Raw genomic sequence first — 25,446 nt, forward strand, 5'->3', positions numbered from 1 at the left:
TAATAATTAACCAGAGCAAACAAAATACTACAGGCATATTTCACACATGCATAATTCTGCATAATTCCAGACACAAATTACATTTAATAAATACATTAAAAACACATTGAATAAGAAGATGTGTACAAAGATTATTTATATTATTTTATATATTCTCCATACAGCTCTGGAAATAAAAAAAGAGATTACTTAAAAATGATGGGTTTCTTTGATTTTACCAAATTGAAAACCTCTGGAATATAATCAAGAGGAAGATGGATAATCACAAGCCATCAAACCACCAAACTGAACTGCTTGCATTTCTGCAACAGGAGTAAAGCAGCATAAAGTTATCCAAAAGCAGTGTGTAAGACTGGTGGAGGAGAACATGGTGCCAAGATGCATGAAAAAAACTGTGATGAAAAACCAACAAGGGTTATTCCACCAAATATTGATTTCTAAACTTTTAAAACTTTATGAATATGAACTTGTGTTCTTTGCATTATTTGAGGTCTGAAAGCTCTGCATCTTTTTTGTTGTTATTTTAGTCATTTCTCATTTTCTGCAAATAAATACTCTAAATGACAGTATTTTTATTTGGAATTTGGGAGAAATGTTGTTCGTAGTTCATAGAATAAATAACAATTAATCAAAACGTATATCTATAAATAGCAAAATCAGATAGACTGATTTTGAATTATTTTATCTGATTTTTCTATTTATATATATGGGTGGTGGGCTGTTTATTAACCATGTAAACACTGAGAGCCGCAGCTGAGCTACACCTCTCTGCTGGTAGGCTGGTGTGTTGGGTTTGGTGGGTGGTGTTTGGTAGTTGGGTGGTGTGTATCTGTCTGAACAGAGTCTGGAGCCCGGCCGGGAGTTTCCGCGGTTCCTCGGACCGACCCGCTGCTCTGCTGACGAGAACAGAGTGGTTCTGGCCGGGCGAGCGGACCGTGTTCCTACGGGTCCGCCCCGCCCCGGAATGTAGCAAAGCCTCCCCGGGCGGAGGGACTGAGCAGCCCGCAGCGAGGCTAACCCTGACCCGGCGCGGGGAGTCGGTGAGTCCGGTGAGTCTGGAGAGTCTGAAGCTCTGGTTCTGGGTATGTTGTGCTGTTTTAATGTCTGTATTTATAATCTGTGGTCAGAAATAAGTAAATATCGCTAACTGCTGTGTCTTTAACGTTAGTTGTTTGTGAGGAAAAGTCGCTGAAAGTTTCCAGGGTAAAGTTTAGTATCTGCGAACTTCTCATTCCAGCTCTAAATAAACCAGCTGGGACTTTTAATACAGCGTTTATGATTTATAGCTATATCTATAACTACTGTAGAAAGGCTGAATCTACATTCATATACCCAGATTAAGAGAGTAAACTAAAGTTAGCTGAGGTTTTATTGTGGTTTTGATTGTTTTCTCTGTATATCTGTGTGACACACCCTGTAGTCTAGAGCTAACCCACCTCAGTCCTCCTCCTATACACCGCAGAGGAGTATCAGCTCCAGCTTTAGGCTTTTAGATCTTTACTCTCTGTTTACACTAGCACTGATAGGGAGTGTTTACATGGGAATGTTAAATATATTATTTATATACACTAGTGCATCTCAAAATATTAGAATATCATTAAAAAGTTACTTTATTTCAGTAATTCAGTTTAAAATGTGAAATTCATATATTTAATATAGATGTATTTCACACAGTGATCTAGTTTAAGAGTTTATTTCTTTTATTGTTGATGTAAGATTGTAGCTTACAGCCATTGAAAAAAAAAATGAGTGTTTCAGAAAATTACAATATTATATAATAAGACCAGTTAGTACTTTTGTAAGTGTGGGCAGTGTGCCAAGTCCTGCTGGAAAATTAAATCCACATCTCCATAAAAGTTGTCAGTAGCAGAGGGAAGCATGAAGTGCTGTAAGATTTTGCTGGAAAACAAAACTGCACTGACTTTGGACTTGATAATAAAACACAGTGGATCAACACTAGCAGATGACATGGCTAAGCAATATTGTTTTATATATAAATATATACACATATATATCAACAGGTCACTAGAGTTTCTGCACTACAGTTATATATAGATAAACAGGTTAGTAAACACTGTAGTTTTAGAGCAATGATTGGCTCTCTTGTTGTTAACCATAAACAATAATCAATCAAACTACTTACAATTATACAAACTTATAGACTGTAAAAGAGCAGGGAAACTTCCCACACAGAAGAGTAAAGAACGATTGGTAAAATATATGAAATAAATTACGCACTGTGTCTATGTGTGGACTACATGTCTAGATTAAAGAGAGAGAGAGAGAGAGAGAGAGAGAGAGATTACTGTGTCTAAATAAGCATGTGTGTTGTGGAACTACATGTGTTCCTGTGAAATGGATTGTAGGAGGTATTTGGAAGTTTTAGTTTGGTTATTGGTGATAAATGGTCTAAAAAGTTTGAGAACCTCTAATTTAGAGCAAACCTAAACATACGTGACCACTAAACTGGTGGTCAACCAGGCCAATCAGCTCAGCTAACATGGTGTTGTGATTACAGATTGTGAGATATTAAAGCTGAGATAATAAGTTTCCTCTTTCTCTGCCAGGCTGGAGATGGCCCATCGTTCTCAGTGTTCCTCAGCGGGGGACAACCCTCTGGACCCCAACTACCTGCCCCCACACTACCGCGAGGAGTACCGCCTCGCCATCGACGCTCTAGTCGAGGCTGATTTAGAGGGATACTATGGGTTCCTGCAAGATGCCAACGTGGTGGATTTCTTATCTCGGCCAGAGATTGAGTACATTAAATGCACGGTGCAGGTGCCGTCTCAGCACACACAGCCGGACAGGAGGTATATGGTCGGGGGGGACGGAGACGGTTCCTCGGACACTTACTGGCCGATACACTCGGACCTGGATGCTCCAGGCCTTGATCTGGGATGGCCACAGCAGCACAGGTTCGTGGGACCCACTGAGATCACCACGCTGGTTAACCCCCCCGACCCGGAGATGCCCAGCATTAAGGAGCAGGTCCGCAGGATGATCAAGAACGCCCAGCAGGTGGGTTTTAACTCATTTAGCTGATGTTAGCGTGAGGAAACTCGCAAAACGTGAGTCATACTGACTCACAGAGAGACGATGACTTCCCGTTTCATTGTGTAATATCTAACAATGAGTTGCCTTTCTCTTTATGTATTTGTCAAAGGTGGTTGCCGTGGCGATGGACATGTTTACAGATGTTGATATATTCGCCGATATCCTGAACGCAGCAATGCGCAACGTAGCTGTTTACGTTCTGCTGGATGAACTCAACGCTCACCACTTTGTTGCCATGGTGAACAACTGCAGGGTTAATCTGGATGAAATTAAAGTGAGTATTTTTATATGTAAACTATGCTAGGAATGTGCCAAAATGTTGAAAATGTGTTTTTCTAGAAAAATAAAATAATTTGGCTGAAGGCCGAAAATTTAACATGTTTTTTCTTAGGTTCATCAGTATTTTTTCCACTTTTCTTACCATTGAATACATTGAACAGCTTAAAAGTATGTAGAGAAAGTAATTACAGAACAAACTACACATTAAAAATATTTCTATAACACATTACACTTTAATAGAGGGGGGAGTGTGGAAAATCCTCCACTGCATTAAAAATAAATCCTTACATTAGAGGAATTGTTCATTTGAGGGTAAGATTTGTAAATAATATAAAAAAAAAAATAAAAAAGCTTTAAAGGAGAAATCCATTGTGAAATGGACTTGGGTTGTAGTGAATTGTGATAACGAGTACGAACTTTTATCAAATAGCTCACCTCCGTTCTCCCTCAGCTTTCTGAAATACAGCTCTTTTAACCAATTGCAAAATTACTTTTGTGGAAAACATATGAATTTAAGCTTTCTCTGAAAATATCTTTATAAAACTTATACATTTCCACAGAATTTATATCAATAGCATTGTAAGCCTGATAGAAGCATAGGCTAAAAGCGCTGTATTTTGGAATGCGGTAGGAGAATGGAGGTAAACTATTCAACAAAAGTTTGTACTTGTTATCCTATTTCACTGCAACTCAAGTCCATTTCACACCGGATTTCTCCTTTAAGACCATCACATACTGGACATGAATGCTTAAAATGTTCAAACCATTGTTTTAAATGAAAGAGGCTGTTGCTGTCAAACGTACAATTTTGGTCAATGCAGAATGCCTGAAGAGATATCTCAGAAAGCTTGAGACGAAGGTAAATAACAAGCGAGTGAGACGATAAGTCTACATGCTGTCCCCCTTAAACCCTGTATTAATTATTCTGTTGTTAATCCTAATCCAAAACTTTGAGGAATTGTTCCTCAGGGTTCTGTTATGGGGACTTTTGTGTATGCAGTAAAAAGGCTGTCTGGCTCATCATCTTGAGATGCTTCACATACCACTAATTATACACATACCACCGTTTGAGAACCACAGGTTTAAAAGAAACTTTCACTTGGATTCGGCTTGATCTGTCTTGACCTGGAGAAGGTGATCAGTAAACAGAACTTATTAGATAATCAGTAATCTGCGCTCTACTAAATTATTGATTAAGTTAAGATATTGCTTTACCTTTAATATTGCTTTGCTGTAGTTTTGCTCCTGTTTCAGTTCCTCCATGTGTGGTTTGGCTCTGCGTACCTTGGCACAGCAAGGCTGTGCTTTTAAACAATGTACAGTATCATTTTAAGGGACCATAACAGAGAGTTTTTAGACAGTAAAAACACTATTTATCATCAGAGTGGACTCATGACCTCTTAGAACCACTCATGGCCTTGGACATCACATCCAAAGTCTAAACAAATAAACCAGGCTGTGATTGCAATAACATTTTCTGCACTTTTGTACACATGCTTAGACTTGTATTCATAAGATCCACACCACTCAGTGATTTACATTTTCTGCTAGCATACCAACCAGTAATGCAAATGTCATTGATGCCCAACCTTTTACTGAGAAGCTAGTTTTTTAGTCGCTGACAGTTTTTTGAAAATCTGCTTGGAGGCAAATCAGGGATCTCTTGCCGTTCACTCAGTCGTGTGCTCCTTTAGTGTAAACCTGGCATTAGATGTGTAATAATCTCGTGTCGTGTCTGAATATCACAGGCTTGTGTGGTTGGTCAGTTCTGCAGATCACACAGCCACCCGGTGAGGCTGTGCTCTCAGGGAGTGGCCTTGACATATTACTCACTCTTTAAAAATACTCTTTAGAAATGCTGCTGTTCCTGAATCACAGCTCTTTAAAATGCTTCTACCACGTCTCTGACTCTGACGCTGTACTGAACATCATCCAGCATCCGTCACCCAACTGCTTTTTTCTATTTGGGGTTCAGACCAAACTAAAGTGTTAAGAGTCAAGGCATAAATTCTTAGTCGTATAAATCTTAAGGAATGTATGATTGTTTCAAAACTCTTTTAGCCATATACAGCTCTGGAACAAAATAAGAGATCACTTAAAAATGATGAGTTTCTTTGATTTTACCAAATTAAAAAATCTCTGAAATATTATCAAGAGGAAGACTGAACTGCTTGAATTTTTGCACCAGAAGTAAAGCAGCATAAAGTTATCCTAAAGCAGTGTGTAAGACTGGTGGAGGTGAACATGATGCCAAGATGCATTAAAGCTGTGATTAAAAAACAGTGTTATTTTACCAAATATTGATTTCTGAACTCTTAAAACTTCTTTGCATTATTTGAGGTCTGAAATCTCTGCATCTTTTTAATTTTATTTCTCATATTCTGCAAAGAAATGCTCTAAATGACAATATTTTTATTTGGAATTTAGGAGAAATGTTGTTTGTAGTTTATAGAATAAGACAACAATGTTTGTGGCCTCCTAATTCTTTCTAGAACAATAAATATAAACTCCATAGAAAAAATCTAAGGCCCCTTGTTAAAAATGTAACTGTCTTTTTTTTTCTGTTTAGTCCCTGCGAGTCAGGACCGTCTCCGGCAGCACCTACTATTGCCACACAGGGAAGTCCTTCAAAGGTCAGATGATGAACCGCTTCTTACTGGTGGACTGTAAAATTGTTCTGAGTGGGCACTACAGGTAAAAGGATTTTGGTTGTGTATGACACATTGTGTTTATCTTAAAGTGTTTATCTTAAAATTTATTTTATTTGTTTGTTTTTGCAGCTTTATGTGGTCTTTTGAGAAGATTCATCGCTGCATAGCTCATGTATTTGTCGGACAGTTTGTGGCTACCTTTGATGAAGAGTTTCGAATTCTCTTTGCCCAGTCAGAGCCACTGGTTATGGAAAACACTGTTCCCTATGTTGAAGATTATGGCAACTTCCCTCAAAGACACACTATAGAAAACCCCAAAATGTTCATGAAAGAACATCTACCCATTGAAAACATACGTGCAGAATGGCCTGGGCGTTCGTTTGAAGACCCTATGAAGGTGCAACACAATTTATTTTCCCTAAGAAGAGGTGAATCGGTCCACAGCTCAACAGATGAGCATCTTCCTCTTGTAGCGCATGCCCCCCAACAATTTAGAGGAGAGCATCCCTTTTTGGACCAGAGAAGACTTATGCAAGGGCCGAATAATGACATGGGTAGATTTAGAAGGCAAGCGCACCCAGGGTTTCCAAATTATCCTCAGATGAATACAGGAAACAGAGGGGAGCAGAATATGGAGGATTTTGAGATGCAGGGTGCCCACTTTCCAAGAGAGCAGTACTTCAGTCAGAGGGCAGGTCCAGAACAAGGCTATGAAATTTATCGGAAACCCAGAGACTTCAGCTACCCTCAATTAGATCAGTACCCAGGACCTGAGTTTCCTCATGAGATGGATGATGTAGAACCACCAGGTGGTTATGACCATGTCCAAAAATTCCTGCATTCCTATCCTCCTGTGGAGAAAGTACCTGCTGAGAATTTGTTAGTACCCGTTCAGTCACCTCCCAGAAGGCATAGCATGGGCCAAAGCTTCCCCTGTCAGACCTCGCCAACACAGCCAAACCTACCTGAACAGAAATTTTTTTTTAATGTACACCACAAACGACAGGACCAAAAAGAAGGGTTACGAGATTGGAGAATCAGCTCATATCTCACTGCCCTTCAGGACTCAGGACCGGAGGACATGGAGGATCTTCAAAGAAGTGATTCTTTTGATAGTGCATCCTATGACATGCACAAGTCCCTGGGAAGACCCTGTGAGTCTGAAATTCCAGGGCCAAGGCAAGAACACAGCGACTTTAACAAGGCACCAGCTCGCAAGTTAAATGTTCAGCACTTGGATAACTTATCTCTGCCAGAGAAATCACTGGACCTTCAGGCAAACTTTAGATCATTTTTAGCTTCGAATGCTAAACAAACACCAACAACAACTTCTGAGTCCTCAGGAAACACTGAGGGTGACAAACCAGAAGAACCTAAAGAGGGCAATTTGACTCGTGAAGAAAGTTTTCGCAGGAGGCCCAATTTAGCTATCCAGCGGAGCTCAAGATTGAGGCACTCACTGATTTTTAGCTCTAATTTGGAACTGCCCACTACAGAAGATGCAAAAAGTTCATTGAGCCAGAGCAGTGAGGATGACCCATTGAAGACATCAGCTGTGATTTCCAACATTTTGGAGAAAAAGAAAACTGGCACAAAAGAACCCTTTCAGTGGAGCACTCTTATAAAGCCACCTTGCGACCCAACTTTGGATTCTGCAACAAAAACTGAATCTGAATACATACCTGGTAAAACAAAGGAGGAATCTGCAGTAGAAAAAGGAGAGACTAATGAAATGGCTCAAAAATATTCTCAAATGGAAAAAGGTCTTTCTCTTGATCTGCAAGTTACAGAAAATACACAAATTCAACCCAAACCAATTTTGCAGCAGTCAAACACATTCATGGATATGAATGATCCTGACTGTAGACTCAGATTTTTTAAAGAGTTAGCCGCCAAACGAAAAGCTGAACTTGCACAAGCAAACGTGTCTACTAAAGACAAAGTCTCCAAAGAGCCTGAAAAGTCAAAAAAAGAAGAGAAAAAGCCTACTTTAGACAACCCAACAATCCCACCTGCCGCAGAGGCACCTTTGCAAAAATGTCCTGTAGGCACTTCTCAGGAGTCAAACACTAAGGCACCTGTTTCACAGGTATTAACTAATAAAAACCTAAAGCACAAATCCCATGATTCCAAGATGACTGAGGAACAAAGTTCTCCTAAAAGTGAAAGTTCTTGTAGAGCAATTTCTACAAGTGCTACAGATGCTGAAAAAATCAAGCTGAAGCAGCAGCTCTCTGTAGAGCATGACCCCTCACCAAATACAGATGACGACAACAGCGCTTCTGTTGTAAAACCAGAATTACAGTTAGGCCTACAAACAAGACCTAAACTTCTAAGCCAGCTAAGGCCCATTCCAAATATCTCCTCGTCTGAATTTTCACGCACTAAATTCAGTTTTCCATCTGTGCTCAGACCAAAACATTCAAAACTGAGTCCAACAGACCCAACTGCCTTACAGACTGTTCCAGGTGCAAGCATGTCTGGACCTTCCCAACATCCCACTGCATCAGAGACAGGAGTAATCCAACATTCCACTTCAGAAGAGGCAGGAAAAGCTAAAAGGACAGACACAACCCAACAGAACCCTGCAGCTGTGACCAGCCCTTCTCAGCAGACCCCTGCAGTAAAGATAGACCCTTCCCAACATTCCTCTGCTGCAGAAACAGTTACTTCCCAGCAGATCCCTGCACCAGACACTGGCCCTTCCAAACAGATCCCTGCACCAGAGACTGGCCCTTCCAAACAGATCCCTGCACCAGAGACTGGCCCTTCCAAACAGATCCCTGCACCAGAGACTGGCCCTTCCAAACAGATCCCTGCACCAGAGACTGGCCCTTCCAAACAGATCCCTGCATCAGACACTGGCCCTTCCAAACAGATCCCTGCACCAGAGACTGGCCCTTCCAAACAGATCCCTGCATCAGACACTGGCCCTTCCAAACAGATCCCTGCACCAGAGACTGGCCCTTCCAAACAGATCCCTGCACCAGAGACTGGCCCTTCCAAACAGATCCCTGCATCAAAGACTAGCAATTCCGAAAAGATTCCATCAGTAAGTACAAATCCTTCCAAACAGATCCCTGCATCAGACACTGGCCCTTCCAAACAGATCCCTGCACCAGAGACTGGCCCTTCCAAACAGATCCCTGCATCAAAGACTAGCCCTTCCGAAAAGATTCCAGCAGTAAGTACAAATCCTTCCAAACAGATACCTGCAGCAGAGTCGGATCCTTCCAGACAGATCCCTGCAAAAGAGACTGATGCTTCCCAAAAAATCCCTGCAGCAGAGACTGGCCCTTCCACGCAGATCCCTGTAGCAGAGACTGATCCTTCCAAACAGATCCCTGTAGCAAAGACTGATCTTTCGAAACAGATCCCTGCAGCAGAGACTGATGCTTCCCAACAGATCCCTGCAGCAGAGTCGAATGCTTCCCGCCAGATTCCTGCAGAAGAGATAGATGCTTCCCAAAAGATCCCTGCAGCAGAGTTGGACGCTTCCCAACAGATCCCTGCAGCAGAGACTGATGCTTCCCAACAGATCCCTGCAGCAGAGACTGATGCTTCCCAACAGATCCCTGCAGCAGAGATGGACGCTTCCCAACAGATCCCTGCAGCAGAGATGGACGCTTCCCAACAGATCCCTGCAGCAGAGATGGACGCTTCCCAACAGATCCCTGCAGCAGAGATGGACGCTTCCCAACAGATCCCTGCAGCAGAGACTGATGCTTCCCAACAGATCCCTGCAGCAGAGGTGGATGCTTCCCAACAGATCCCTGCAGCAGAATCAAGCCCTTCCCAACAGATGTCTTCAACAGAGATAGGCTCTTTTCAACAGATTTCTGAAGCAGAGACCGGTCCTTCCCAGCAGACTCCTGTAGCAGAGACAGCACCTTTCCCACAAACCCCTGCAGCAGGAACAGGTCAGTTGACCATCAATATTAAAAAAGAACTGGACCCCACAAATACATCCCCAACTATTGCATCCCCTGAAGATCTCTCAGCCAAACAACATCCTGTGAACACTGCCTCAGCCACAGCTTGTCCACCACAAACAAGTTCAGATGTAAGCCTTGTACCAACAGAAGAATCAGATCCAGCCACAAACACCTTGGAGGCAGACAAAAGATCTGAGCATACGGCATGTGACTTGACTCTTTCACCCCTCAACACACCCTCATCTGAGGTAAACCTGCCTGACAGCAGCATGCCATTAGAAGGAGACCTGTGTGGAAATGCCACAGCAATTACTGTTGCCAGTTCTGTGCAAACAGACGCAACCGCATTGACTTCAGGCAGTCCAGCAGAAACTGTCTCAAAGAGTGAAATGGAATCATGTCATCGTCAACCAGAAACCAGCTCAACCACAGACACTGCTAAAACAAATGTCAGCCTGACAAACACTAGCTCGTTGATGAAAGATGCCGAACCTGATGTTTCTACAAACTCTACCTCGTCAGAATGCAGTTCAACTGCTAATCTTACTCAAACCGTTTCCGTTTCTCAGCCAGGTGATTCCTCCACAGACTCTGGCAAATTGAGTAGTTCATCTTCAGAGACCGCTAGTGTACACTCTAGTTCAGTAGACGACCACAAATCCACGAACCTGCAAGCAACAGAGATCCAAACACCTCATGATGTCAGTTCTCCACCTAACCCTGAAGAGGAAAGTAAGAACGTAGATCAGGATGAAGAGCCAATAAAACATGAAACCCAGCAGCAAGAAACTTCAGTTTCCTCGATAAGCCACGAACCTGAGGAAGCTCCTCTAGAAGCTCAAACAGTTGGAGCAGATGGCGGATCGACCAATGCTGAGCACTCTCACGGATCTCAGGAGAGTCAGGCTCCTTCTTCAGAGAAGCCGACCCATCAGGCCTCCACTATAAACGTTCTGTCCTACAGCAACCTGAGGGATGACACTAAAGTTCTCCTGGAGCAGATATCCGCCAAGAACCAGGGACGAACCTCAAAGACGAGCCTTGCTTCCGGTGATACTACAGAAGATGGGGCTGATGGGAACACAAAGAAAGATAAACAGACTTCTGGATATCTACTAAGTAGGTCCAAGACTTGGTCTGCCAGGGCTTCACCAGAGGAGCGGGAGAGCCTCCTTAAAAAGATGGAGAGCATGCGGAAAGAAAAAAGAGTTTACAGCCGCTTTGAGGTAAATAATACACTTCATCCTTCACATAAAAAACCTTAGGGCTTAACCTTACAACTATTTCATTAAAACTGCAACAAAAATTCATTAACCATGTTTTTTTAGGCAATATATTATTTCAGAAATTATGGCATTAATTTGAATTGAAATTAAAAATATTTTATTAATTTCAAGATTATATTACTTCAACAAAATAAATGGTAAAGAAAGTGTTATTTCATGCAAACTACTACTTTAACTATTTTTCTATTTTGTGAATGATAGTAATGTAACATAAAACTAATGGAAAAATAAAAAAGAGCAGAATATTTGCATATAAGTGCATACAAATGGATTGGAAACATAAACAATTAGGGAAAAAAAATCAGTCACTGCTTATCAGTATTATCACAATATATTTCTTTCTTTTTATACTATATCAAAGTCTTGGTAGGTAAGTTACTGATGATAAGATTTTAATAGAAAAAAAAAGTTATATAGTAATTTTAGTAATTTTAGCATTTATTGAATCCTGATTCCTACTAATGAATATATATATAATTTTCTGTGTGTGTTTTGTGATGTGTGTTTATTTCCGTAGGCATCGTAATGTGTTTGATCGGCTGGAGATCTGATTGCTTCACAGATTTCAGCGTTTATAAAGATGTAATGTTTCTGAAATATGCAGAAAATCTGCATAACTAACAGCCGCTGCTGCTTCTGCTGAAAAAAGAAGCTCCAGAAAACCTGTTTACTGAACCTGTAACTGAGGAGATAAAGACTGGAGTTAAAGGCTGGAGGATTCGGTCTCTGGTTAGCGAGTGCTGTCTGTGTATCACTGTGAAGAATCATGTTTGATTACTGTATAAATGCAGATATAAAACCTGTAGCATAATAAATAATAAAAAATACAGTATACACTGCTATGATAAAGCACGGGGTAAGTGCTGTAACACATTAATATTTCTGAGATATAAACCAGGCCACCAAATTCATTTTGGTTAAAAATGACACGAGGGAAAAATACACAGAATATTATTTTTTTATTCTCCTTTGCTTATGTGATATGCGGAACTAAAATATTGTGTATTTACATTACATACATTTATATTTTAAAAGAATTTAAGAATGTTATTTCTTATTCAGTCATATACTGTACATTGATGTATTGTATATACACTTTATACATATGTGTATATGCACTTTATTATGTGAAATAAAGATATATGGCATATTTATTTGTTTATTTTATTCATTTATGTTCTAAGTCCTATGCTTTCTTTTCTTTTATATTTACATTGTAAATATAAAAGAACAATATGTAACAATATATATATATATATATATATATATATATATATATATATATATATATATATATATTGTTACATATTGCCATTATAAATAACAATGAAAATGACAGCACCTCAGCTTGTGAAATTAACTGAAGTTATGCCCTTGTTTTCAAGATCAGACTTACTAAAAAAAAAAAAAATTGACTTTTAAATCCAACATTTTTCACATCTGGTCAACTTTATTTAATTAATTACTATACATCCATTCCAGCATTTCAGGCCTGCAGTACACTAAAAAAAAGGTTATGGAGCAATTCAAGGCTTAAAAAACTGTTATACACAGAAAGAATATAATCACAGTAATAACACTGTAATTGGGATAATTTACACCTTTAATTAACACCTGAAGAAAATCACTCAGATTAACTAACAGCACCTAAAGGCAAACAATTATGGTGAGTTATTGTGTTTCAGGAGGATCACTAATATTAGTTGTGATTCATATTTTACAATATTTGTCCATTTATAGCTTATGTCTATTTGTCTGGATGTTTAATCTTCCTATGATTAATACTGAAAAATGGAGGTATGTATCTGTAGAAATGTCTTTTAAAATATATGTAAATAAAAATGTTAGGACACCTTAATAATCTGTATTTCCTGTTTTGGCTGAAATAACCTCAATTAAATGTTTTCTATTACCATCTAGTCTCTCTGACATTGAATGGGAGAACGTTTTCCTACTCCTCTATGCAGTATTCTTTCAGCTCTGTTATGTTTAAGGGGTTTTCTAGCACAGCTTGGTTTAAATTTCAGAATATGGAGATTACCACAGTTTATCTTTGTTTGTTTTTTTATTTTCATACTAAACTAGAATTCATAAGGTTTCATAGACCCTTGTTCTCACTGTTATATCGGAATTGTGTCTTTGCGTAAAATATTTTTTTGGGCTTTGCTTTAATGACTTTTATGTTGTTTATATAACCCAGAGTGTGTTCTGTTATGTAGTGTTCGATTTTGGAGATTACACAGATTTTTTTAATTCAGGACTGTGACAATTGATGTGAACATTTCATAACACATATTATCCAACCTTATTGTGGCTGTGCTCTAAATGATGAGGACGTTTCTTTATATAAACTTCTGTACTTTAATAAAATCATGAATTTAGGTCAGCTTTATCAAACCAAGTTCCAAAATGATGTATTTCACATGACGTCATGCTTAAATTAGTAGTGTTATGAAAAAAAAAGACCCCTAAAGGCTTTGAGTTATAATGGACTCTTTGTCTGACCTGGACTTTCCCCCTCACTAATCCCCCAATACTGATTTCTTTTCACCTGATTAACATTTTTTCTGTTGGAGTTTTATTGGTCATCTACTGAGACGGCCTCTCTGTTCCTCAGCTGTAGATGTTAATATCTCAGCAGTTCTGTTTGTAGTGTGTAGAAGTTAGATGAGTAGATATGAGCTGCACGGTGAAGAAGCTGTATCACGTCGCTGCTTTCGGCTGGTACGCTTTTATTGTGCACTATCTGTTCGCTAAAGGAAGAGAAGCTCCTCCAGATGGTATTTTTCCATATGGAGGACCATGGAAATATCTCACCTTCATCAATCTGGTAAGAATTGTTGCATTTTTAGGAAAAAATTAAGAGAGTACTTCATTTTCTGAATCAGTTTCTCTGATTTTGCTATTTATAGGTTTATGTTTGAGTAAAATTAAAATTGTTGTTTTATTCTATAAACTACAAACAACATTTCTCCCAAATTCCAAATAAAAAATTATTTTACAACATTTATTTGCAGAAAATGAGAAATGACTGAAATAACAAAAAAGATGCAGAACTTTCAGACCTCAAATAATGCAAAGAAAACAAGTTCATATTAATAAAGTTTTAAGAGTTCAGAAATAATCAATATTTGGTGGAATAAACCGTTTTTTTTTATCACAGTTTTTTTCATGCATCTTGGCATCATGTTCTCCTCCACCAGTCTTACATACTGCTTTTGGATAACTTTATGCTGCTTTACTCCTGGTGTAAAAATTCAAGCAGTTCAGTTTGGTGGTTTGATGGTTTGTGATCATCCATCTTCCTCTTGATTATATTCCAGAGGTTTTCAATTTGGTAAAATCAAAGAAAATCGTAATTTTAAGTGGTCTCTTATTTTTTCCAGAGCTGTATGATAAAAATATTTAAAATATTGCACCTGCTATGCAGGTCACAACTGTGTGATTTAATTCCAAAAAAAAATTGTGGAGGGATTTCACTCTACAGAGTACAGGGTTGGGAGCAGCACAATGACTTTATTTCACCATGTCAAACATCATCATTATCATTTAGTGCTGATTACAACATCCAGTCATGCTCATCAGGCTGGAAAACATTACAGAACCATCTCTAAAGAGTTTAAACTGTACAAATAGAGGAAATTCAGAACCGTTATTAGCCTCCTCAGGAGTTTCAACCAACAAACATTACTCAACAAGCTAACTATGTTCTGCAAGTTCACTAATAAACACAGTGTAACTTCTAAGCAACTGAAGGCCTCTCTCACACACCGGCTAATGCTAGAGTTCATGATAGAGTTCTTAAAACACCTTCATCATGAGAACATGCACTGAAGTCTAACATTTGTGTCTCATTTGTTTGATCTACTTTTAAGACTTTTTGATCATTTTATGTCACATTTATACAGAAATATACAAAATCTCAAGGTCTTACAAACTTTTAAACAGCACAGTATCATAATGTCTCTTAAATAAACTGAGATATGAGTTGTACGGTGTGTAATATTCTGAATGGTGGGTTCAGATTGTACAGATGGTGTTTTTTGGACTGGCGTCAGTCAGAGATCTGCGGACGCTTGGAAAAAGATCCAGAGTTACTCTGCTGTCCCAAACTAAAGACCTGCTGTTTTCTGTCTTCGCTTTCCCGTTAGGACTGGTAAGATCCCACAATTACATTCCATTTCACACCAGATTAAAACAACGTTCTTCTATTCAGAAATGTTTTTTTTAATAATAAAACTGGTTTGCAACTATTTTTATTATGATATATTTTCCCAGACATTATTGCAATAAATTATATTATTGTCATATTCAGACCATTTTATGCAGCTGCTATAAGAACAATAAACTTTAAACTTTAAATTGTGGACTTTGGTCACACTGGTTGAACACTTTGGTCTTTTTGATTGTGCTTAAAGACCAACTCGAAACCTATACTTAGTCCTACATACTTTTTGTGTGTTCACATCTAGGAGTAGGGTGTCCTCCAAACACTCCAAACAGAGGCTATAAGAATCACTGGCACACGCCATTAAAAACTAAAAGAATAATCACTATACTACCATAGCTTAATGTGTATTTTCAATGTTTTATTGTCATTTTCTTCATAACAAGCAACAAAAAAAATAATCAGTTCATCTCAGTAGCTAGATAGCTAGCAAACTTTACCGTTCCACCTTAAATGGTGCAACAGATGGCAGAGGCTGCAACATTTAAGGTGGAACCAAAGAAATGGAATAAAATAAAAGCTAATAAAAGCTTATTTCAGTCCCCTTATCACAAGGGAATTAAGAAATGGTCAGTAATAACGAATTGCTGCACCACTTGCCCCCGTTCTGAAGACATATTATAAAGCCCTAAGGTTAACTAGTTAACCAGCAGCAGCAGCAGTTAGGTTGCTGAACTTTAGCGCTCCACTGCTATAGTTTATATATCTGTAGCATGAGATTGAAGGGTTGTCCCAATTCTTAAAACAAGAATTTCACCCCTTTTTAACTCTATTCTAAGGAGAAGGGTACAAATGAGAGGTCTAGCTGGTCAGGTTTGTTATCCTTTTTCTTTTTCGTTTTTTTAGCAATGATATGAATCTTTACATGCTGTATTAATGTCTTAATGTTTTTTTTTATTGGTACTCTCTAAAAATGAAGCTTCTATGAAGTTTAATTACATAAAGTAAAAAAAAAAATCAGTGTATATGAAGAATTTTTGAAAGTTTAAAAGGATTAACACATAATAATATAAATACACAGCTGATTGTTTTTTTTTAGAAGTGTAGAGTTGAGGCTGGAACTGAAACCTTAAATACCGTTTCAACGTGTGCCTAATTCTGTTTCTTTTTCTGCAGTTGGTTGTTCTGCTGTTTTGGGTGATTTTTAGTTATGATCGGCAGCTGGTTTACCCAGAATCCATGGATAATTTCTTTCCCACATGGGCGAACCACGCCATGGTTAGTCTTTTAATCTTTTAATTTTCCTTTAATGCTTTGATCTGTTTGATCTATTGCACAATTATTTAGATTCATTTAATTTTATAATTATATTTACAGATTATTTATAGATATTTTAATGGATCATTTTAGTCATTAGATTCTGATTAATATGATATAATAACTGTATAAATCTCTAATGTGTGGCAGCACACTCTGGTTCTGCCGATTGTTCTGGGCGAGGTCCTGCTGGAGCCGCATGTTTATCCCAAAACCAGGAATGGTCTGGCTGCTCTGGGTGTTGCTGGATTTCTGTACTCAGGCTGGTAGGTGCATCGTGTTTCTGATTAGAGAAGCTATACATGATATAAATTATTATATACAGTAGTATGTGAATAATATCAGTGTATAAAAATAATGTATAATATCCTTAGTCTCTGATTTCCTTGTTGATCAACATGATCACATTAAAATGAATAAAATCAAAGAGAAGACTAAATACAAACCTACAAATCTACAAATTTTACCCACCTGATTAAAGTTTAAAGTATTCAAAATAGAATTATAATGCAAAGCAATTAATATAACAAAACAAATAATATCATATAATATTTTTTGTTCTGGCTAAGTTGGCGGAAATTATATAAATTATGTAATTCTTATTAATATCAATGTAGTATATAGTACTTGAGAAAAATAGTTATGTATATATGTATGTATATTTATCTAGTCTTTATCTAGTAAAATTATATAACATGAACTTAAAATTTCTTAGAGTTTAGTGAAATTATTAGGTTTTACTAAACTCTGTGTGTATATATATATATATATATGTTTTTAATAGCATAATTTTTACAAGTTTAATTTAGTGTAAAGAAATAAATCAATTACAAAAAAAAAAGAGGCAGGGTCTCCTAATATCTGGAGCACTGTGGTGATAAAGAGAGTCATAGTGAGTGGGTGGGTGCAATAAGTGGCTCAATTAAATCTGAGAGAAAATAATGTAAAAAATGAATGAAAACTGTTCTAATTAAAGTAAATTGAAGTTTTTTTATATGTATATTTTATTTGTGTTTCTCACAGGGTAATATGGGTGTATGTGAGTGTGGGCATTTGGGTGTATCCGTTACTCGGTCTGTTCAGCACCACTGGCCTGGTCGCTTTCTTCATCTCCAACATATTCGTGGTGATCCTGCTGTACCTGCTGGGACAAACTCTGAACTTCAGAATCTGGGGTAAGAATCATAAACTGATGATCGAGCACTAAAAGACCTGAAGACCTGAAGCACCCAAGACCTGAAGCTTCTAGTGTAGCTACATCACTGCAGACAGTATCAACCCAATATATTTCATGCTTTATCTTCTAAACTTAATTTTATTTATTAACATACTGTACATTCATTTCTGCATTTTAAGCTTGCAAAAAAGTAAAGTAACATTTTACAATAAGGGTACATTAATTAAGAGTACCTACAACAAAATGTCTCAACTAATTATTAATTGACACTTGTTAAGCTGATGTCTGTAAGTTTTGCAATTTAGGGGATTTAGGGCCCTCTCTGGTGAGAATGGGTAATTGCACCGAGCAAACGGAGGAATGATTTTAAACTGGGCGGGGGTGATGCGGTCTCCTTTTAAAGCGGATAAATTTGATTCAAGTTTATGTTCAATCAGAGAGACAGAGAGAGAGAAAGAGAGAGAGAGCGCTTAGTCAGAAACTTTACTCCTTCGTTTCTTTGGTTTTACTATAAGTGAATGAGCTACTGAGCTCTGAGTTTCCTCTTCTGAAGTCTCCATTGCTCCACCAGCAGCTCGCGTTCAGTAAAACTGAGCCGGATCCTCTTTTAGAGGCTGTACGTGTGCCGCAAGTACGTAAAGACGCGCAACTTGGTCAGGGGCACACGCCTATCTCAAAACATACTCAGACACCCCAGAGCCGCCCTAAATTAGGCTGAACCTCACCTATAATTAACAGTAATACACATTTTTTAAATGATTAAGTAATGTCTGCTACCAAGTTACCAAAACATAGCATATCTTGGGTTTATACTGTCTGTAACCTCATCAAAGACAAAGTAAGGGTATAATACAGTGTTTTTTATTTGCATTAATTTTTCATTATTTTTTTTTATTATTTGTGGCTGTAAGAACTGTTTACTCACTACCTGTACATTCAGTATATTAATGTTTGTTTGTTTTTGTAATCACTTTCACAGGTAAACAGCAGGTGAAGGTGAAAAAGAATTGAAACCACACAAGAACAAAACATCCATCAATGCAATTAATTCAGGCTTTGCATTCAGCTCCAATCCTGATCTGCCTGGTGGGTCCTGCAGCGGTATGGGTACAACAGATTACAGTGCTGGTGATTCAGTTCTGATGTGAAAACTTTTTATTTGTGAGTGATTTTTATATGTATCTGCTGTGTATGATTATAATACATTGTTGATGGTATGTGTGTATCCTGGTTTAGACCTGCAGAGTGTCTGTATGTCTTGTTCAGACCTGTACAGGAAATACAGCTGAGTGCTTCAGGCACTTCATGGAATAAAGCAGAAGCAGCACTTCACAAAAACTTCCAGTGTAGATCTTCATTGTTTCATTGAGCATACTGAAACTTTTACTTAAAAACATTTTTATAACGTTTTAAGAGTTCAGAAACCCTTTAAAAGTTCAATAAAACTAGTTTTTAATCACAGTTTTTTTTCATGCATCTTGGCATCATGTTCTCCTCCTCCACCAGTCTTACACACTGCTTTTGGATAACTTTATGCTGCTTAACTCCTGGTGCACAAATTCAAGCAGTTCAGTTTGGTGGTTTGATGGCTTGTGATCATCCATCTTCCTCTTGATTATATTCCAGAGGTTTTCAATTCGGTAAAATTAAATCAAACTCATAATTTTTAAGTGCTCTCTTATTTTTTTTCCAGAGCTGTATATATTGTACAGTCTATATTGTTATTATCAAGCCAAATCTTTATATAAAATTAAAAATTGCATTAAAAAACACAGGCCTACATCAGCCACAGCTGCTATTGGCTCAGTTTTGACTCCATATTGTGCAAATATTCTTAAACTCGTCTTGTGCTCGGTCATGCAGGCTCAGTGTCCTCCACCTGGCAACCCAAGTGAGCTTTGCATCTGGGGAGAAGAGGGCAAAGCAGATAACTGGACTGCATTTAGACATTTAGAACATGTCGTTTCTTTAAATAATTATGATTATGGTAATACTAATCAGGAAAATATTAGTTTTACACATATTTACACTAAATCACCAGTTCTTCCAATGCTTAAGCAGTATGCAGGGTCATTTCTACAGCAGCTGCCGTGCAAATAACATGAAGAACAGTTCCTCCGTCCAAACACATACAGTATTTATAGGACCATATCTCTGATGATGTCTCAGGTTGAACCTCCCTGGAGATCTCTGTACTCTTTAAGATGGTGTAGAGTGTGGGGGTCAGCGTCCACCAGCCCGATTGACAGGATCCTGATGATGAAGTGAAGTTCCTTTTCACTGTAGTCCTTCTGTAAAGGAAGAAAGCGTATTAATATCCTGTCATGAATCCAAAGCTTAGATTAAAGGCTAAATACCAAATATTAAGAACAGCTTTATTGCAGTTTTTAATTCATATTTTCAATTGTTATTGTATATATTAGACTTTATTTACACTTTATTCTTAATTTACACTTTACCTTCTTTTTTTCTGCACTACCCCGGCCTCCTTTAGAACCTCTCTGTGTCTTCTGCTACAAAAAAGAAAACAAAAGCAAATATTCTGAAAACTTCATATAAATACCAGCTTTAAATGATTTAAAACAACAACACATACGTAATTCTAACCTATTTTAAAGAATCTTCACTAGATATAAAGAATCTTCATCAGTTTAAAGCTTATTTTAATAAGAAAAAGAAAATACAGTGAGAATAATCATGATTAAACACAGATTTCTTTAGTTCTTTAAATTAACCAATCAACAACATAGTTTTTACCTAAATTAACAGCTTAGAAATTACAAAAGAAAACTTGGTATGAGAATATCTGCTTACCTGACTGAGGCCATTACTTATGAACATAAGGATGCAGAGAAGACCACAGATTATCTGCAAGGAGACAAAGTGAATAAACTTAAACTGGTACTTTTTTGACTTATTCTCTATATTTTATCAGAATATTATGATGAATGGACCAATAGAAATGCTCTAAAATGACTTGCTACCTACTTTTAACTTCCTTTAACAGTTAAAAAGAAGGTTATTTCCTTCTCATGTAAGGCTGCTGTTTTAGAGATGCCCTCAATGATATGCTTTAAAAAAGTTTGATCTACATCAGTGTAAAAGTGAACAGTTCACAGATCAGATTGAGGGGAATAATACACATATATATATATATATGCAATTTAATAACAATAAAAAATTATAATAAAGTTTGTAGGGGGATCAGAAACAAAGAGGCCGCATGAAAACTTTATTTTACCATCCTAAACAACATCACTGACACGCCACCAAGAATACAAACTTCTGAATATTGTTAAATAATATATATTACTCAAATACACAGTTATATATTTACTGTTTAAATATACAGCATGCTGTGTTTAATGTTTCTTGTGGTTTGTATGTATAAGTCCTAATACTTAAACATCATACTGTATAAAGGCTTTCATCAGATTGTATTGTGTATTGCTGGTTCTCTCTGATGCATATCTAGATATGAGTTTTTAGAGAAATCACTCAGCCTTATTTCCTATTACAGTCACATTTAAAAATATAAATAAATAGAAAACTCAGATTTCACTCACCCCCAGCAGATACAACATCTCTGTTTGGCAGCGTTTGCCTTGTCTGTGCTCGTCTCACTCCACCACTCCAACAGTGAAATGTTCCAGAGTGTGACCCGACAAACAGAACCAGATCTGCAGGTTCTCCAGCATCTCAATCATCAGAGTTACAGGATTTCCCCTGACCTCACACCATCACAGTCTCATTCAGGCTGTTTTCCTCGTGACCTTCTATTGTTACAGCCATTTTTTTGCTTTAAATGAAATTGTATATTGTATATTTGGATTTAATACTTGATTTATATTCAACAGAACTTGTGAGTTATATAGTTTTATTGTGAATATCTGTAGTTTCTGCATATGGGCAATATAAGGATTTAAAAATATAATTGTTTAATGTGATGCAATTATCTTGCTTTTGTCTATTTCCTATTTGTTCATAGTTCCTAGTCTTTATTTAACTTAAATATTTAGCTTAATATTTGTCTAGCATAATGTATGTTCATACATATGTTTATACATAATTTATGTTGTATAGTTATTTTACTTTTTCAATAACTTTTTTTCTAATAGCTTGTGTTTTATTAATGGATTAGCAAAATAAGAATATCTATTTGCATTGGATTGTGGGTACTGTAGTGGTTTAAATGCATCACTGCAGTAACTGTAGTCTTGTTTGTTCCCCCTCTCGCCATAGTGTGTAGATTTACAATATTCTGTTCTTGACTTCTCCAGATGTATTCTTCGCTTCACTCCTATAGATTTATTTTTCTCTTGGCTCCTATAAATGTATTCTTCTCTTTACTCCTATAGATTTATTCGTCCCTTCACTCCTATAGATTTATCCTTTTCTTCATTCTTTTAGATTCACTCTTCCCTTTATTGCTATAAATTGTATTTTTTCTTTTCACTCCTATAGATTTATTTTTCTCTTCACTCCTCTTGATTTACTCTGGAGGCAACAGAAGCCTGGTGTTCCTGATGTCCTGCTACACTATAGGCTGTGGTTTTGCTTCCACCACCAGCCCATGGAGCAGGACATTCCCATTAAACCCAGTCTGTACCTTAAAAACCCACCCAGTAATTTATCAATCCTGTGAGACGTTCTGTACATTTCTATGGTTTGAACACGTGTTAGTCTTTTAGGTTATCTGTTATCTGTTAGAGGGACAAAATGTCAAAGATTAACCAACTGAAGCATTTCAGACTTTTTTAAAACACACATTTAATTATTTAAAAGCGCACTCTTCCAGGGCACTCTCACTCCTCTAGATTTACTCCTCCCTTCCAACAAATATATAAAATGATTTTAAGATATGAAATCTTTTTACATACCTCAGGTCATGCTTTGAGGTTAATTGGAAGAATCTTCCTAATATTTCTTCGAAAGATCCGGGTGGTTTTAAGGATTGGTGCCGCAACATATTTCTTAGCTGCGCTTTTCACTGCAGTAAAAATTGAACAGCAGCAGCCGATGCAGCCGGACTCCTCCTCCCCGACGTCCTCTACGCCAATGTGAGTCCGACTCGCCCCAATTTTACTGCCGACAGCTTCCTGCTCTGAATCGCATCTGCAGCTTGTAGCAGGGAGCTCCTCTTCTACTGCCTCGACTGCAGTGACGTCTGGAGAACTCGCACTGCTTTTTCGTTCTTCTTCATCAGCTGTCTCAGCAGGTCTGTCTATAACTCTGGAGAGAGTACAGAAGCAGAAATGTGGAAATGTATTATTATTAATCATCAGTGAACTGATACTGTTCGTTACCCATTTATAAACAAGCTCTTCACACTAAAAGTGACTTTTATCAGTGTGGAACACATTTATCCGTGTGTCATACACACAGCTCAGTGTGTAAGGCTGGTGTTGGAGAACATGCCAAAATACATGACAACTGTGATTAAAAACCAGGGTTATTCCACCAAAAATTGATTTCTGTCATTTCAGCCATTTCTCATTTTCTGCAAATAAATGCTGTAAATTAAAATATTTTTTTTTAAATTTGGGAGAAATGTTGTCTGTAGTTTATTTAAAGACAGTGTGTCAACAACTAATGAACTGCAGACTTGTCTTTTAGCCTCCGTCCCAGACAAGTCTGCAAGTCTGTCATTTCCCTGTTGATAAAGTAAAGTATAAAGTAAAGAATCAGATGGAGAGTGGAAAGATCTGAGGGGTTCTGGAGGACTCTGAGCCCCCGTTCCTCACAGATCATTATCACGGCGCGGGATCTAATAATGTCAATATGCAGCCTGAAATAAAATATACATAATAAAACAACGAATGAATAAATGAATTAATGAAATTTTATGTACCGTATTTTTTGGACTTTTCATACATAATATTTTGTCTAAGCATGAGTTTTCAGTGAAGTTTCCGTTAGCAGCTAATGCTAATGCTGCTGCACCCGGCTTTAGTGCTGGAGAAACTTAAACACTGTAAACTCTCTCTTATAACTCTGTACTTCAGTGGAGTGTATTTTATGCTCCTTAATACCTGACTGGTAAAATTCATACATAAAGGAGCACCGGATTATAAGGACCACTGATGATTTTTGGAAAATTAAAGGATTTTAAGTGTGTCTTATAGTCCGAAAAATAAAGTACTTCTGTTTATGGAAAGCTATAAGTTAGAAGAGTCACTTACTGTTCTGGCACCGACTGCAGCCAAGGGTCCTGCTGTACCTCTGCGATGGAACACCGTTTTCTGGGATTGAAGCACAGCATGCGTGTGATGAGTTCCTTACAAGGCTCCTCTATCGGCATCTCTTGTGGAAACTGCACACCTTTCCTCTGTGAACGGAGCACGGTAGCCTTGCCCTTTTGTTTGTCGTATTTGAAGGGCAAACGTCCAATGACCATGAAGTACAGAACGACGCCCAGACTCCACACGTCGCTCTTTTTCCCATCGTACCGTTCATGCATCAGCAGTTCCAGGGCAGCATGTTCAAGCGTGCCGTAGAACTCGCTGAGTAGGTAGGGGAAGCCTGATGTGCAGCAGCTCAAACCGAAGCAAAAATACCACGCTAGCTAGCTAGTAACGTTTAATCAAACGCTAGCTGGGACTGTCAGCTAATACTTAGTAAACACATTAAGCAACTCCATGAAACAATCTTATACCGTTAAGTTCTACGTAATATACTAAATAATGTTAATTTATTTTTGTAAACAGTAACGATAACACAGAAAACATAACATTTAACTTACCTATAAAATGTTCACTCTGAGGGAGACGGTCTGTCAGCTGAAGAAAGTAAAAAGCGTGGGAGGGACTCTCTTCTATTTAACTAAAACTTTACAGTCGTGTAAAAATGTTAAAATGTTCTTCTCATTGATTAAAAAGTACATTGATTTGTACAAAGTACAAAAACATAGCTGGATTTAAGACAACTAAGTTATGCCAACCTACCCAGCCTAAGCCTGATAAACTCCCATGTGGGGCCTACTTGAACATGCTGGCTGGGTAGTAGAATGGATTTAATAATTATAGAAGCATTATACGCAGCATTATTTATTATAATTATTATTAGCATTATTTATTATAATTTAACAATATTTTTATTTTATGGAGCAGAGGTGCCTCTGAGATCTACAACCCAGAAGATGTCAGTCAACCATAGCTTCCATATTAAATCCTGAAGCAAATATAAACTCTTTTGATTAGTTTGTGCAATCACTGAGTTAAAATACTATTGAAAATGAATTTTATTTGTGAGCAGGTATGCTTAGACTTTTGCATAGAACTGTAATCAAGCACATTTCATTATGTTTTATTTAAGTATTTTTAAGTAAATAGGAGAGTTTCTTTTATAATCAGTTCTGTACTGTAACTGGTGTACAGGGTGTGTTTAGATCTTCCAGCTGAACTCTCCAGAGCTTTCTCTCTGTTACTGACTGCACTATTCCTGATTCCTCAGCGCTACAGTAGGGGGCAGTATAAACATATATATATATATATATATATATATATATATACTACACTATATATATACTACACTATATATATACTACACTATATATATATATAAATATACAGTGTAC

At 37.5% G+C, this 25,446-nt stretch overlaps 3 protein-coding genes across 5 annotated transcripts; 2 read left to right on the forward strand and 1 right to left on the reverse strand.

The window, feature by feature from the left end:
* Window positions 1–792: 792 nt before the first annotated feature.
* fam83ha (family with sequence similarity 83 member Ha) lies at window positions 793–12,358 on the forward strand. Of its 2 annotated transcripts, none has more exons than XM_049481781.1 (6): window positions 793–1,049; window positions 2,568–3,021; window positions 3,167–3,331; window positions 5,906–6,030; window positions 6,117–11,148; window positions 11,726–12,358. In XM_049481781.1, exons 2-6 carry the CDS (start codon window positions 2,575–2,577, stop codon window positions 11,732–11,734), a joined length of 5,778 nt encoding a protein of 1,925 aa, XP_049337738.1. In that variant the 5' UTR covers window positions 793–1,049; window positions 2,568–2,574; the 3' UTR covers window positions 11,735–12,358. The 2 variants fall into 2 exon arrangements, with proteins under 2 accessions (XP_049337738.1, XP_049337739.1); XM_049481782.1 differs by having other exon boundaries at window positions 793–1,040.
* Window positions 12,359–13,779: 1,421 nt separating this feature from the next.
* On the forward strand, window positions 13,780–18,937 carry LOC103027058 (androgen-dependent TFPI-regulating protein). The gene is made up of 6 exons (XM_007238518.4): window positions 13,780–14,038; window positions 15,233–15,364; window positions 16,553–16,654; window positions 16,844–16,959; window positions 17,717–17,868; window positions 18,850–18,937. Exons 1-6 carry the CDS (start codon window positions 13,886–13,888, stop codon window positions 18,879–18,881), a joined length of 687 nt encoding a protein of 228 aa, XP_007238580.2. The 5' UTR covers window positions 13,780–13,885; the 3' UTR covers window positions 18,882–18,937.
* Window positions 18,938–19,002: 65 nt separating this feature from the next.
* LOC111188191 (uncharacterized) lies at window positions 19,003–24,307 on the reverse strand. Of its 2 annotated transcripts, XM_022685234.2 has the most exons (5): window positions 24,053–24,307; window positions 21,437–23,102; window positions 20,685–20,738; window positions 20,330–20,383; window positions 19,003–20,161 (listed from the first exon to the last, which is right to left on the reverse strand). In XM_022685234.2, the coding sequence occupies exons 2-5, from the start codon at window positions 21,452–21,454 to the stop codon at window positions 20,036–20,038; spliced, it is 252 nt and encodes an 83-aa protein (XP_022540955.2). In that variant the 5' UTR covers window positions 21,455–23,102; window positions 24,053–24,307; the 3' UTR covers window positions 19,003–20,035. The 2 variants fall into 2 exon arrangements, with proteins under 2 accessions (XP_022540955.2, XP_049337747.1); XM_049481790.1 differs by lacking the exons at window positions 21,437–23,102; window positions 24,053–24,307 and having other exon boundaries at window positions 20,685–21,040.
* Between the last annotated feature and the right edge of the window lie 1,139 nt (window positions 24,308–25,446).

Source organism: Astyanax mexicanus, chromosome 7 (genome assembly GCF_023375975.1).
Source record: "Astyanax mexicanus isolate ESR-SI-001 chromosome 7, AstMex3_surface, whole genome shotgun sequence".
Lineage (NCBI taxonomy): Eukaryota > Metazoa > Chordata > Actinopteri > Characiformes > Acestrorhamphidae > Astyanax > Astyanax mexicanus.

Bases quoted from the DNA above. Each gene is read 5' to 3' on its own strand.
- fam83ha (XM_049481781.1), top strand. From the start codon at position 2,575: ATGGCCCATCGTTCTCAGTGTTCCTCAGCGGGGGACAACCCTCTGGAC. The intron at 3,022-3,166 runs GTGGGTTTTAAC...TATTTGTCAAAG, and splicing joins TGATCAAGAACGCCCAGCAG to GTGGTTGCCGTGGCGATGGA. The intron at 3,332-5,905 runs GTGAGTATTTTT...TTTTCTGTTTAG, and splicing joins TTAATCTGGATGAAATTAAA to TCCCTGCGAGTCAGGACCGT.
- LOC103027058 (XM_007238518.4), top strand. From the start codon at position 13,886: ATGAGCTGCACGGTGAAGAAGCTGTATCACGTCGCTGCTTTCGGCTGG. The intron at 15,365-16,552 runs GTAAGATCCCAC...CTTTTTCTGCAG, and splicing joins TCGCTTTCCCGTTAGGACTG to TTGGTTGTTCTGCTGTTTTG. The intron at 16,960-17,716 runs GTAGGTGCATCG...TGTTTCTCACAG, and splicing joins GGATTTCTGTACTCAGGCTG to GGTAATATGGGTGTATGTGA.
- LOC111188191 (XM_049481790.1), bottom strand. The intron at 20,162-20,329 runs GTAAAGTGTAAA...CTTCCTTTACAG, and splicing joins GTAGTGCAGAAAAAAAGAAG to AAGGACTACAGTGAAAAGGA.